Genomic DNA, 13,326 nt, shown 5'->3' on the forward strand with positions numbered 1-13,326 from the left:
TTTTTTTGTCTTAACGTAATGGCAATCGGTGGCTAATCAATTATAATATTAAATAAGAAAACGTAAGGGAAATGTTGTATCAATTCGATACATTCAAATAGTGCGTTGGCAAAATTTAATATTGAGCGACTTGATTGATATTTTAAGGGATAAGTGTAGTAAAACTCCTAAAACTTGCTACAAAAGTGCAATTGAGTCATAATATTTTCAAAAAATGCAATCAAGTTCTAAAACTTATCAAATTAGTGTAATCAAGTCATTTTGTTTTGATAAAACGCAATGCGTGGAATAAAACATCAAAGATAAGGTTCGTTTAATCTAACCACAATTTCTCAATCTAAATATTATTTAAATTAGATTTTTTAAAAAAGAGAGAGAAAAGAGTGCAAAGCTGACAATGGCCCTCCTCACCACTGCCGCCACCCCACCATCACCGGAAAGGGCCAGCGATGGTGGGACGAGGGTCAGCCATGGTCGCGGAGCCCCAGCCAGTGGGCGACAACCTTGGCCAACCGAGCACTTGCCAATTTGTTTGCTCTTTCCTCTCTTTTTTTTTATTTTATTTTTAAATATAAGTTCAATAATAGTAAGTTTAAAAAATTAAATTTGGACCGAAACGACGTCATTTTGGCCACGTCCTTCATGTTTTAGTTACGCCGACGCCACGTAAGAGAGAGAAGATAATAATAATAAAAAACCTATGTCAGGGTGGAGTTAATGGAAAAATCTGATTGCACCGTTCTAGAATCTGATTGCACTTATTGAAATTTTTACGACTCAATTATACTCTTTTTGATAAATTTCGGGACCATCGGCGCATTTATCCCGTATTTTAAATGAATACGGGCAATAACTATTTTTCCCTCCACGCGCGGGCAACTCCCATTCTTCCGTTTTAACCGCTCTCGTGTCTCCTTTGTTTCACCGGCCGTCCTCCGTCGCCGGGTCGTCGTCTTCTGCTTCTTCTTCACCGCGTTCACTGTTCAGTAATACAGTGGCTCGTCCGTAAATATGCGACGATCCCCACTCGACTGTTTAGAAATACGGGTTTACGCAACTCTATAAATGCGAAGGGATCGCTCCACCGACGCGCCCCCCTGATTGAAGAAGCCGAAGGGAAGAACTTCTCTGGTGGGAAAACCTCTTCCCACCAGTCTCGGCCGCGCACCGTCCGCGACCGAACCGCATCGCCGCCGCCGCCGCCGACCGTGGGTGGCCGCGCTCCGCATGCCGGCGTCCTGACCCGATCGTCCCCGGCGGTCCCCCGAGGCGCGCTCTCCATCGGCGGCGATCATGACGTCCTCCGGCGGCGGCAGGTACATGGCCTACTCGCCGTCCCCTTCCACCGCCCCTCACTCTCCTCACCTCTCCGGCCTCCGCTCCACCTCCTCCGCTATCGCCGAGCAGGAGAAGTAATACTCCCCTCTCTCTCTCTCTCTCTCTCTGAGATTTTGATCGGTGAATCGGTGTTTGTTTGTCTATCGCTGCGATGGAGGATCTGGATCGTTTGGTGTGGTCCTGAACAGATGACGTTTTGAACTGCCTTTGTTGATGTTAGGATCGGTGTATTGACTTTAGATCTGGTAACTCCGGTTCATCCCTATTGTTGCTCGCATCGGATCGGTGCTCGAGTGCTTGTTTATGTGGCGGAGACTCACTTGGAAGCTACTTTGTGTCTTGGCTGATCTGCTGATTGAATTGTTCGGAGTTCTGTTATGTTTGAAGGCAGTTTTGTTTGACTGATCTATGCAGCCACTCTGCGGTTGCCTTTCTGGATAGGTTTCACTGAGTGGTAGGTGGATTGTTCATTCGAGGGCATTGCGAAGCGTCATTTCTGTGAAATTCCATTTGGTCGGTCTGCCTTTCGTTAAACATCGTCTGTAGGATCTATAATGGAAATGGTTTAATCACAAATTTTTGTGCAGTTCCGTTCGTTAATCTATCTGCTGATTTGATTGTCATGTGGATATTTTAGTGATTGGTTTTGCTGTTTCCTGTCATCTGAAATTTTAGTTTTTCAAAGTATGCCCGAGTTCTGTATGCATTTGTATGATTAAGTTTCATTCTTCTTGTTTTGATATCTCCATGGCAGGTATATCAATGAACTACTAGCAGAACGCCTGAAATTAAGTCCATTTATGGCTGTACTTCCAACTTGCTATCGTCTGTTGAGCCAAGGTAAGCTTTACAACTATTGATGCGGCATTTGCATTGAATAAACCAGTTGCAATTTTGGTGTTGCTGAAAGCAGCTCCTTTTGTTCTTTTGAACAAGTTAAAGGAACATGCAAGGAGCTACTTATTCCTCCTATCCGCATGTTCAACAACTGAGCCCTTTCCTCCTGTGCACATCTAAACAGACGTTATTGGTTAGGGAAGCTGACTTCTTTGACTAGCGTTACATTTCCCATCCATGGAATCACCAATTGACACAATCTGACTTTATATCAGCTTCTACCAATGTATGAGCGCCCTCAGGTTTCCCTCCCGCAGATAGTTGTTTGTTGCAACATCACATGCTTCTCCACAGATACATCCGAAATTCATATTTTGATGTTGAACTGTGAAGAGATTTGTTTTTGTTGGTAAAGGTGTGACTTTCAAAGGTTAAGCTGATATATAAGGTTTGAATACCGCCAATACTGCTATGGGCTAAAGTATTTCTAGGGTTATAGCTAATTTCAACTTCTCTTTTCCAGTTCTTCGGAGAACTCTTTTATAACAATCTTTCCCCATATAAGTTGTGAAATGCTGTTTGTTAAGACTAACTTCCCTGATCTTTTTGGACTTTTGGGAGGGTCGCAGCTTATGTTGTGAACTAACAGCATCAATGACACTGTCTAAAAATTTAGATATTTTATCTTGAGCTAGTCCTTGACAATCATTATCTAAGCTGTTGTGGACATTCACATAACATTTCTCGTTGGCTCTCAGTTGAGAGAACTTATGGCTGTCAAAATGATTGGAGTTCAAGGAGAACATTGCTGAATGACCTTTACTGGTGTAGATTAGTTTTCAAAATATTGGGAGTGATTGCATCATGTGGAGTGCATAAGGCTGAGACGAATATAATTATTTAGATATCATGGACTGTCTTGGAGCATAAAACTTCTCTGTGGAATCAGTGGAAAAGCTTGAAACTGACAAGTGAGATCTGATTGAATCCCATATGAGAAATTGTGGAGGATTGCTGGAATTTATTAGGGAGGTGGTTGAATTATGAGGGATTGATCTCTCCCGCTGCATATACTTTTTGGAGTGAGAAAATAGTATGAGGTTGTGTTTAAACTTCACAGAAACTGGTTTTGTTTTCTCACAACTGTGATTATTTTGAGAGCCTTCAGGAAGCAAATGATTCTTCGTTAGTCTATATCATAATTATATATACGCAACTGTGGCTTGAGTCATGATGTATATAGAGGCTTTAAAATATGTTTTCTCCCATTGGTCAACCAATAATCAAACTGTCGACTATGCTATCTTTCGCCTGTAGATTTGGCATTCAGGTCATAACATTCCCAACTTGAACATTTTAGAATTTGCTTAAGAAAATTTTCTTGATAGTTAAAACAAATGTATGTCTTAACTCCCAAATAGGCAATCCAAGGACAACCTTTTTCTTCTGGTCTGACTATCTTCTACCCTTTTGAAAGAAGTAGAAAAATATTTGATAGACTCGAGAAGTCTTCTTTCTGTTTGATGAATATTATTACGGAATAGATGAAGTTTGAATCTCTTTCCAATATGGGCTTTTTTCCAAGTTTCTCTCTCTTTTGGTTATTTTTGTGTAGGTCTCCCTGGTATGTTCTTTTGTGTACTTCCAGTGTACTAGGGTTGTAATTTTCTTATTCTTCCTTCAATTAACTTTACTTAGACAAAAAGATTATCTTACTCCTTTTGGCCATTGAAAGACAAAATGTTTTTCCCAAAGGAGTTGAGAGTTTACTATTCTACTGACATGGAGACAAGTTTAGTTTATGAATTTTGTGCTGACTGCTAACTGATTGTTTAACTCATGCTAACTGGTACGTGTTATTCTTGGAAATTGACATTTTGGAGCAGAAATAGTGCGTGTAACTACACTCTTGGAGAATGCATCAGTTTTAGGTCAAAGTGGGCTTGAACATGCTAGCCCCCTGGCTTCAGGAGGGATTTTTTCGAATGGAGGAGCAGAATTGAATGGATGGCCATCAAGGTTTCAATCAGAAGTACGATGCTAACCATTAACATAACCTTTCTCCATCTAATTTTACTGTTTATAGAAGCATTCCGACACACTCTTCTCCTTATTCATGCTAACTTATGACCATCTGTTTAAATGCTTGTACTTTGAATTTTTACTTTCAGTTGGGCTAACGTCATAGAAAATGAAAGGTACTTATTACTTAGCATCTACTTTTAGATCTCGATTTAGAATTAGGTTATTCCATCTTGTTAGTTGCCGAGACAAGATGGATATTTGATGAGCAGATCGAGAACTTAGTACTAATATAACCATGATCTTATCGTACTTATATAACCACGATCTTGTTGTACTAATATAACCACGCTCTTATCTAACTGCGTGATAATGCAAAACTTGAGAGAGCTAAACAAGAGGAGTTTTCTTTGCTCATTTGTGCCCTGATTTCTTTAATTAACCATCTCATGATGAGTATGATTCCACAGACGTAGTGAGTATTTCCTTGAGAAAAAATCATCCGCTGGTCCCTAATAGTTAAAAAGAGAAGAAACCTAGCATCTATCTATGGAAATGCATCCATCAGTCCAATAACATAATTGCTGAGTATGCTGATTTTAAACGTATTTATATTTTTTGGTTACATTGTCTTTCATTCTGTTGTCTGTTGGTTGTGTCGATTTTTGTTTTGGTGGTTATCACCTGCAGCATGCATTGCAGCATCGGTCCTTCTATCTGCCAAGTATGCTTAGTTGTTTCTGAAATCATGTTGCCTGTATTTTATTTATATGCTCTTTCCATAATATGAAATGGTCTTCCTTATCGATTACTGGGTTGAGTCAATGGCTCTCAAGGTCTTTCAGAGTCATGAACCTTATGCATATAATGACACTCTTAAATGCTGATATCGGGTTAATTGCAGCCGTCATTAGCACAAAATTGGATGAGTTCTCAGGTTAGTTCATCCGGTCTTCTTGTCAAGAAAACAGTTCGATTGGATATTCCAGTTGACAAATTTCCCAATGTAAGATTAGGTTGGTTTTTTATGTGATTCTGAGATGATCTCTTTTTGTCCAGCATGAGTTAATTCTGATTTAATGCTGCAGTACAACTTTGTTGGGCGCCTCCTTGGCCCTAGGGGAAACTCTCTTAAACGAGTGGAAGCAAGTACTGAGTGCCGCGTTCTAATCAGAGGCCGAGGCAGCATTAAAGATCCTGCTAGGGTATGGTCAGATTGTTCTCTGTGAGCTGACAAGTTTATGTTTCATGTATATTTGTGTGCATGTTTCTTTGAGGTGTGCATGTTTCTGTGAGGTTAGGGGAAGTATGGAGAGAGGTCTTTTGTGTGGTTACTATTATGAACCTCTCTGGAAACTGCTAGTGTATAGAAAGTGTGGTAGCAAAGAAATTGCAGAATGAGTTTGATGTAATGCTAGCCATGCCTCTTTATGGGATTCTCTTTTCAACACGTGTGTGCCTTAAATTTGTTTTGGAGCACGTTTTTTATTTGTGTCAGTTGATATAAAACTGTCTTTTAAGGGAGTTGAGAACCAGGTGACTGTGGTCTAATACATGACAGACTTAACTCTTTAAATTTAGCAAGCATGATTAGGAAATATTTTAATTGCTGAAGCTGTACAGTAGATGATTATGAACCTAGAAACTACCAAAACAAAAGGAATGGCGATAGAAAACATTGTAATCATCTTTTCAAGGTGCAATTTTCTTTTTTTCTTTTTAAATAGTTTCTTAAACAATCCTGGCCTACAAGATAGAGTTCCCAAAGGATGTCAGCCTTGTTAAGTTGTGGCTTAATCTGGCAACTGATTCCTACCATATGATTTGTTGTGGTTTACTTTGAAAAGCAAGAATGACCAGGAGCTCATCAAGTGGGTAAAATATATGCACGAGTCTTCTATGTTCGGCATGGATTGTACTTATCAAAGATGTGTTCTTGAAAGAAGCAAATAGTCACTCTTCATTTGGTTCGCTTTTTATCATCTTGGTGCTAGGAACTTGTTCACTTTTTTGTTTCCTTCATTTCTTTTGAATCATATGGATCTCACACTTTTTTAATGAACTCATGCCACTTTCTCCTGCTAATTTTCTTTAAAAGGAAGAAATGATGAGAGGCAAACCAGGATATGAGCATTTGAATGAACCGCTTCACATCCTCATTGAGGCTGAATTACCTATTGAAATAATTGATGCTCGCTTAATTCAAGCTCGTGACGTACTGCAAGATTTGCTTAAGCCAGTGGTAAACTCTTCCGCCTTACTCCCAGTGTGTATTATTCAGCTAAAGCAGTATCATCGATATAGGGCATTGTGGTTGAACATCTTTACATCTCTTGTTTATATAGGACGAATCTCAGGATTTCTACAAGAAGCAGCAGTTACGTGAGCTAGCAATGCTCAATGGTACGCTTCGTGATGAGAGTTCTCCTATGTCTGGTTCTGTGTCCCCCTTCAACACAAGCCTCGGAATGAAGAGGGCCAAGACCAGGGGGTGATTAATTTTGCTAGCGGGCATTTGGATATTGTGTGAGTTTCTGGCTGTGAGGGGTAGGTGTGATGGTCAACACCTCCGACTGCCCCTGGTCACTGCCGCCACAGATTTCCCAGACTAGTCTCCAAATACGATACGTAATGTGTTGCCTGGGAATGGTTGCTTACGCTAAAACCCAGGAACTTGCCCTCAAGTTCTGAGGTTTGGGTCTTTGTGTTGTTTTAGGTAAAGTCCTAGTCGAGAAATTGCCGGTCGAGGTTGTCGTTAGTATGAGGAGGCTCTTTAGTAGTAACTTGTGATAACAGTTTTGGGAATGTTAATGGGGGGGGGTTTCTCTGAGAAGGCCGAGGTCTGGATCGTACACAGAGGAAGACAAAAGTGTGATGTGCTCTGGTTTCTGTCTGGATTGGAGTGTGTTGTAGTAGTGAGCGTAGTCATATTAATATTTGCTGAAACATATTCTTTATTATTAAAAGCTTTACTGACTGCAATCAATCTCCATCTCAACTCTCTTTCTTATCAGTTTCCAGTTTTGTACTTACAGTTTATCTGCCTCAGCTGACGCCATTTCCTTTCTTCTCCCTTCTGGAGTGCACTTTCACTCGCTAATCTTAATTCTACACATCCCTAGCGCATAGCAGTATACTCGAGAGGACTAATTGCCAATTTGCGACTTCAATACCATCTGGTTTGGATTCAAATTTCAATAGACTGAATTGAGGATGTTTCTTTGCCTTACCTGAATTGAGAATGCTTCTTTGCAATAAAAGGAGAGGAGAATGAGGAAGTACATGATTATAATCGGATGCTGCAAAGGCTCAACGCAGTTCTTATCGGCTACACCAGAAATGCGTCTAGTCATATCTCTCAAGATTATACACTCTGAATCACACACTCGCGATTCATGAATCATCTCAAAGATTATTGTAAAAACCATTAGTCGCCACGCGATCACCCTCATCCGTTTGGCAAGCTTTCTACATCACGGGATATTGAAGCTGCACGACTCAGACCTTCTCTTCACCGGCTTCATCATTGTCTTCGTCATCCATATCATCTATGCCAACCCAACGGGTGAAGGCAAATAGAAATTCTTTGAAGTTCACCATCCCATTCTTATCCCAGTCCATCTCTTCTGCAATATGGGGATAAAGAAGAAAACTTAGAACATGTGGGAATTTGCAAACACCTACATGGGTAACATGTGAAATCCCGTTCATTGCAAGACGAACTGCATAGCACATTCCTATGCGGGTGCATATGGGTGGCTGTTGGTGTTCCTGTGTGTGCACGCGTGTACATGCGTGAGAGAGAGAGAGAGAGACCAAATCTTTTCATTGCAATTTGTCCAGAAGAGCGCTCCCCGCATGCAGTTTCGTTTATGGCATCAACCATCTCGCTCTTGCTGACATGTCCATCCTTGTTCTTATCCAAGAACACAAATGCATCCACTAATGTCTCGAATGTGGTTTCCAGGTCTTGCATTCCCATCTTCAATTTCTACACGTGCTAAGGAATTAAAGAATATGCAGAAAAGACTGTTCAGTGCCAAGAATATGTGAAACGAATAGAATGGGACGTGTAGAACAAATTATGAGCAGAATCCCAACATTATAAGGCAAACTTCTGGTCTTTACTAAAAGAACTGTTCTCTTATATACAAGTCAGGATACGGCAAGCTGGGCAGCAGGATCGTCCTTGAGAAGATGTACAAGGCAGAGAAGAACGATGAACTCATTGAACTTTATCCCCATGTCATCGTTGATGTCACATGCCTCGAAAAGATCGTTGATCTCCTCCTCCGAAAAAGAAATCTCCAGCTTATTAAAGCAATGCCTCAGCTCTTCCTTGTCTATTACATTGTTTGAATCCTCATCTGTCAATGAGGAGTTGAGACCCTCAGAATCCAATGAACCAATTAATTGTTCCCATCAACAAGCGGATGTTGAAGTCTAATGCTTACCGAACTGTTCAAATATACTTTTGCATTTTCGAAAGCTTTTGTCGATTTTGGGAAACTTCAGAATTATGCTGTTGAACGACTTCATCGTACTACCTCCAGATGCCCTCATCTGCATAGCTTCGACCATCTTAGCCTCAAGTTTCGTCTCAGGTACCCATGCCTTTTTAGGCGAATCACCTTTTCCTAATACGCCTCCCATTGTAATTGGCGGAAACTAATAATTGGATATTCTGCAAGTACGGACCTGCATATATATATGAGAAAGTTTATAGGTCAGAGAGAAAGCAGTGATCTGACCAATGTCAACACTGAGAAACTATTTGAACCCATCAATTAAGCGACAGATGTAATATTCTTTCCGCAATAGCACTCCAAGAGTACTTGCAAACTTTAAGGTATTCACGAATTCCTAATGTTTGATCTCCGATAACTTCCCCCCAAATTATAAAGACCAGATATCTAAGTGCATATTTACGGTTACACCGCATAGCACTTGGATCCAACTGCCATGTCAAGAAAAATTTACCTTTTCAAACATTAAACAAGCGGTTACTTCTGCAAGTGCTGCAGCGTTATCAGAACAATCTCCAACTAACTACATTTTACTGAGCATTTTCTGTAGAAAAGACCAGATGATAATAAGAAGAGTAACAAGAGCGAAGTCAGCACAAACATTGTCATGGAAAGTAAAAAAGAAGGTCACTAACATTTCCAAAATGAGAAGAAATTGTTCTTTTCCTTAACCGTCGAGCATCATGATCCCATCTCATGGGCACAGGGCACACTACCTAGGATTGCCACTTCAAGCACACCACCAGACATGACACCAGATTATGAAATGATGCATAGCACTAGTCGATTATCTCAAATCTAGAAGATCCACCAGTGAATGTCTTCATTAAAACGAACCATTACCATATGAATTGCATCTTGACATAATAGCCTTAAACAATTTTCTTTCTTTTTAGCTGGGGTGATGGATAAAGTCTTTCTGGAGTCTGGACTGGTAATCAATCCGAATATCCACCGAACATAATAGAAACTAACTTTTTGATGAATTACCTAGCACCGTCTTGCTAACTAGTATTCAGCCAGACATTTCAAAAGCTCAGACAGTTCGAAGGTGAAATTGTCAAAAAGGGAATTACACTAAATTGTCTAAAAAGTGCAATCTGCTGCACCTACAGCAGAAATTGTCAATAAGGGAACAACACTAAACGAGACAGAAAGAGGAAAAGAACGCAAAAACTTCCACCCTGCTTTGATACGATGTCAAGTTGAACTTTCTTTTGCTTGGGCAAATTCGAATAATCTCTCCAAAAGCTATAGCGGCTCGATTAATTTGATGCTCCTCGTGGCTCTTCTTTTTTCTCTTTTGCGGGTACCCGCAGAACAGAAACATTCAGAATGAAAGCACCGAATTCCAAATACATCGCAAACAACAACAACGTGGGAATTTCATAGAAAGAACAGATTATGGGACAAGAACAAGGAACAAGCGCTCACCTCGAAGCGATCAGAAGCGAAGACGCGTGCTGACCCAGCGAGGCCTTTTCGATTCTCCACGAGATTTTCCCAGCTTTCAAACTACCGATTCCGGAAAAACCCAACTTCGCCAAATTAGCAAATGACAAAAGGAAAAGGACCCAGAAACGAAAAACAGAACAAATCTCTGTCAAAACGCCGCTCGTCAGCCGAAACAAGAAACAAGAACGGGCAAGAGAGAGAGGGAGGGAGAGAGAGAGAACCTGAGGAAACGGGGAGTTCTTTTCCAAAGATAGAAGTAGGAAGAGAGAGAGAGATAGGGGAGAAGTGATCGTTGGAGATGGGGGGCAAGATGAGTGGACCACTCACCACGTCTGCTTGTCGCTCTCTCGATCTGGGCGGTCATTGTGGACGCAACACCACAATCTCTCCCTCCCCATTTTGACCTTCCTCCTTCCTTCCTTCCTCCCTCCCACCAAATCCGTGAAAAACAATTCATTTCAAATTCAGATATTTCATGATCAGATCGGAGAAAAGAGCGACTCACGTGTGGGGCTCTCGCCCCCTTCTGCCCTTTCCAAGAACTGCACTCTCTCTCTCTCTCGCTCCAAGAAGTCTTCAACGCCGACAATCAGGAAGATTTCTTCTTTCCATGAATGATAAGATGTTCGCAACTCTTCCCGAGCTCCCCACTGATTTGACATGATCGTAGTACTTCTGTGTCCCACATGCTATGCAGATGTCGGAACTTGGTTCGCCTTTCATTGTTAAAGATTATATCATTGAGCGCCGTGGGTGGGGCGTGGGACCCCTACTAAGTAGCTAAATAGAATTGATTTTTAGATAACTCATATTTTTTTTTAGTTAAACATGCTTAATCAGTGTTTCGGAGGCTATCCCTGTTATTTAAAAAATATGATTAGAGGAAATCGCAAGGACTTATCAACTACCTTGCACATGTTAATTCAATGATAGGAAGATTAATGGGCCCGTTTCGATGCGTCGTATGCTTTGGTAGCGAATGAAGCATTCTCGTTGAACGAGTTCGAAGGAAATAAGAAATAGATTTTTATTTTGGTTTGCAGATGAGTTTACGAGAAAAAACCCGTTTGATAATAACAAAAATTTCTATTTCTAGAACGGCAGTTTGATAACAAGACAAAATTTCTATTTCGAAATAAAAACCCGTTTGATAAACAACGAGAAAATTCTATTTCAGGAACAAAAATCCATTTTTTTAGAAATGGAATAAAAATAATAAAAAATTCATAAAAATCTTTAAAAAATTCAAAAAATCCCAAAAAATTGAAAAATTCAGAAAAATCATCAAAATGTCGAGAAAATAAAAAAATTTAGATTTCGGGAAAATAGGAAATTTGTTGAATTTTTCAAAAAAATCAAGAAATCAAAAATTTCAAAACTTCAAGAATTGCTTAGAATACTGTGGCTACTCACTTTTAGTGAAATTTAAATTTTTAGGTGCGAAAAAAATCAAAAAATCAAAAAATTCAAAACTTCACAGAATAGTTTAGAATACATGTGGTACCCACTTTGAGTGAAATTTAATTTTTTAAGGTGCCCAAAAATTCAAAAACTCAAAAATTTCAAAACTTTACAAAATGGCTTAGAATACTTGCACCACTTTGAGTGAAATTTTAATTGTTGGAGGTGAAAAAAGCAAAAAATCAAAAATTTCAAAACTTCACGGAATGACTTAGAATACATGTGGCCATCCACTTTGAGTGAAATTTAAAATTTTTTAGGTGAAAAAAACATAAAAAATCAAAAATTTCAAAACTTCACTGAGAATGACTTACAATACTCTAGCCACCCACTTTGAGTAAAATTTAATTTTTTTAGATGCCCAAATGGTATCTTTTATTTTTTTGGTTCCTAAAAAAATTAAATTTCACTCAAAGTGGATGGCCACTGATTCTAAGCCACTCGTGAAGTTTTGAAAATTTTCTTTTTGCATATTTTTTTCGACACCTAAAAAATTAAATTTCACTCAAAGTGGATGGCCACAGGTATTCTAAGCAATTATGTGAAGTTTTTATTTTTTATTTTTTTCGGCACCTAAAAAATTTAAATTTCGCTTAAAGTGGATGGCGCACAGTATTTAAGCCATTTTGTGAAGTTTTGAAATTTTTTTTTTTTTTTTTTTTTTATTTTTTCGGCACCTAAAAAAATAAAATTTCGCTCAAAGTGGGTGGCGCGGGTATTTTAAGCATTCTGTAAAGTTTTGAAATTTTTACTTTTTGCTTATTTTTATTTTTTTTGGAATATAAAAAATTAAAATTTATTTCAAAGTGGGTGGCGCGAGGTATTTTAAGCTGATTCGTGAAGTTTTGAAATTTTTTATTTTTTTATTTTTTCGGCACCTAAAAAATTTAAATTTCACTCAAAGTGAATGGCCACAAGTATTCTAAGCCATTCGTGAAGTTTTGAAATTTTTGATTTTTGCTTTTTTATTTTTTCGGCACCTAAAAAAATAAAATTTCGCTCAAATTGGGTGACCACATGTATTCTAAGATATTTGTGAAGTTTTTAAATTTTAGAAATTTTTATTTTTTTGGCAACTAAAAAATTAAATTTTGCTCAAAGTGGGTGGCTATAGGTTTTCTAAGCCATTTTGTGAAATTTTTATTTTTATTTTTATTTATTTTTATTTATTTTTTTGGTACCTAAAAAATTTAAATTTCTGAAAGTGGGTAGTCACGGATTCTAAACCATTCTGTTAAGTTTTGAAATTTTTGATTTTTCACTTTTTTCTCACCTCAAAGATCGTGACTTCCATATGAATATGTGTGTTGAAGAAAATGAATTCCTCATAAATGGTTCTCACTTTTGTTCGAAATGAAAAACCAACTTTTTTTGGTTCTTATTTCGGTTTCAGAATCGAGTTTTGGAAGCAAACTTGTCCAGGAAATAGAAAAATGAAATTGAGTTACCAAACGGGTTTACGGTCCAAAAGCGATCAGGAAAAAAACCGGTTCGACGAACCAGAATGGTTTTCATGCAGCACCTTTATTTCAAAGGTTAGGAAGTGTAACGACCTGGGTCCCACTCGCAAGATATTGTCCGCTTTGGACACTACTAAGTCCTCACGATTTTGTTCCTCCGAGGGCAGCCCATACTATTCCCAGAAAAGGCCTCTTACAAGTTAACCCTCATCGGACCGGATTGTCAC

General features: G+C 38.9%; 2 protein-coding genes across 4 annotated transcripts; one reads left to right on the forward strand and one right to left on the reverse strand.

Annotated features, from left to right (window-relative positions):
- Positions 1-1,073: 1,073 nt before the first annotated feature.
- On the forward strand, positions 1,074-7,183 carry LOC115666462 (KH domain-containing protein At5g56140-like). The gene is made up of 7 exons (XM_030588184.2): positions 1,074-1,412; positions 2,093-2,178; positions 4,062-4,207; positions 5,102-5,203; positions 5,286-5,402; positions 6,296-6,439; positions 6,543-7,183. The coding sequence occupies exons 1-7, from the start codon at positions 1,294-1,296 to the stop codon at positions 6,690-6,692; spliced, it is 864 nt and encodes a 287-aa protein (XP_030444044.1). The 5' UTR covers positions 1,074-1,293; the 3' UTR covers positions 6,693-7,183.
- Positions 7,184-7,432: 249 nt separating this feature from the next.
- LOC115666479 (probable calcium-binding protein CML21) lies at positions 7,433-10,418 on the reverse strand. Of its 3 annotated transcripts, none has more exons than XM_030588204.2 (6): positions 10,400-10,418; positions 10,158-10,238; positions 8,652-8,895; positions 8,362-8,564; positions 8,014-8,188; positions 7,433-7,823 (listed from the first exon to the last, which is right to left on the reverse strand). In XM_030588204.2, exons 3-6 carry the CDS (start codon positions 8,848-8,850, stop codon positions 7,696-7,698), a joined length of 705 nt encoding a protein of 234 aa, XP_030444064.1. In that variant the 5' UTR covers positions 8,851-8,895; positions 10,158-10,238; positions 10,400-10,418; the 3' UTR covers positions 7,433-7,695. The 3 variants fall into 3 exon arrangements, with proteins under 3 accessions (XP_030444064.1, XP_056165005.1, XP_030444057.1); XM_056309030.1 differs by lacking the exon at positions 10,400-10,418 and adding an exon at positions 9,178-9,267 and having other exon boundaries at positions 10,158-10,366; XM_030588197.2 differs by lacking the exon at positions 10,400-10,418 and having other exon boundaries at positions 10,158-10,365.
- Between the last annotated feature and the right edge of the window lie 2,908 nt (positions 10,419-13,326).

The sequence above is a fragment of the Syzygium oleosum genome, unplaced genomic scaffold, assembly GCF_021117445.2.
Source record: "Syzygium oleosum isolate NSW1041296 unplaced genomic scaffold, Sole_v2.1 Sole_v2.02, whole genome shotgun sequence".
Lineage (NCBI taxonomy): Eukaryota > Viridiplantae > Streptophyta > Magnoliopsida > Myrtales > Myrtaceae > Syzygium > Syzygium oleosum.

Bases quoted from the DNA above. Each gene is read 5' to 3' on its own strand.
- LOC115666479 (XM_030588204.2), bottom strand. From the start codon at position 8,850: ATGGGAGGCGTATTAGGAAAAGGTGATTCGCCTAAAAAGGCATGGGTA. The intron at 8,565-8,651 runs GTAAGCATTAGA...CCTCATTGACAG, and splicing joins AAGTATATTTGAACAGTTCG to ATGAGGATTCAAACAATGTA. The intron at 8,189-8,361 runs GTATCCTGACTT...TAGCACGTGTAG, and splicing joins ATCCTGCTGCCCAGCTTGCC to AAATTGAAGATGGGAATGCA.
- LOC115666462 (XM_030588184.2), top strand. From the start codon at position 1,294: ATGACGTCCTCCGGCGGCGGCAGGTACATGGCCTACTCGCCGTCCCCT. The intron at 4,208-5,101 runs GTACGATGCTAA...GGTTAATTGCAG, and splicing joins CATCAAGGTTTCAATCAGAA to CCGTCATTAGCACAAAATTG. The intron at 5,204-5,285 runs GTAAGATTAGGT...TTAATGCTGCAG, and splicing joins CAGTTGACAAATTTCCCAAT to TACAACTTTGTTGGGCGCCT.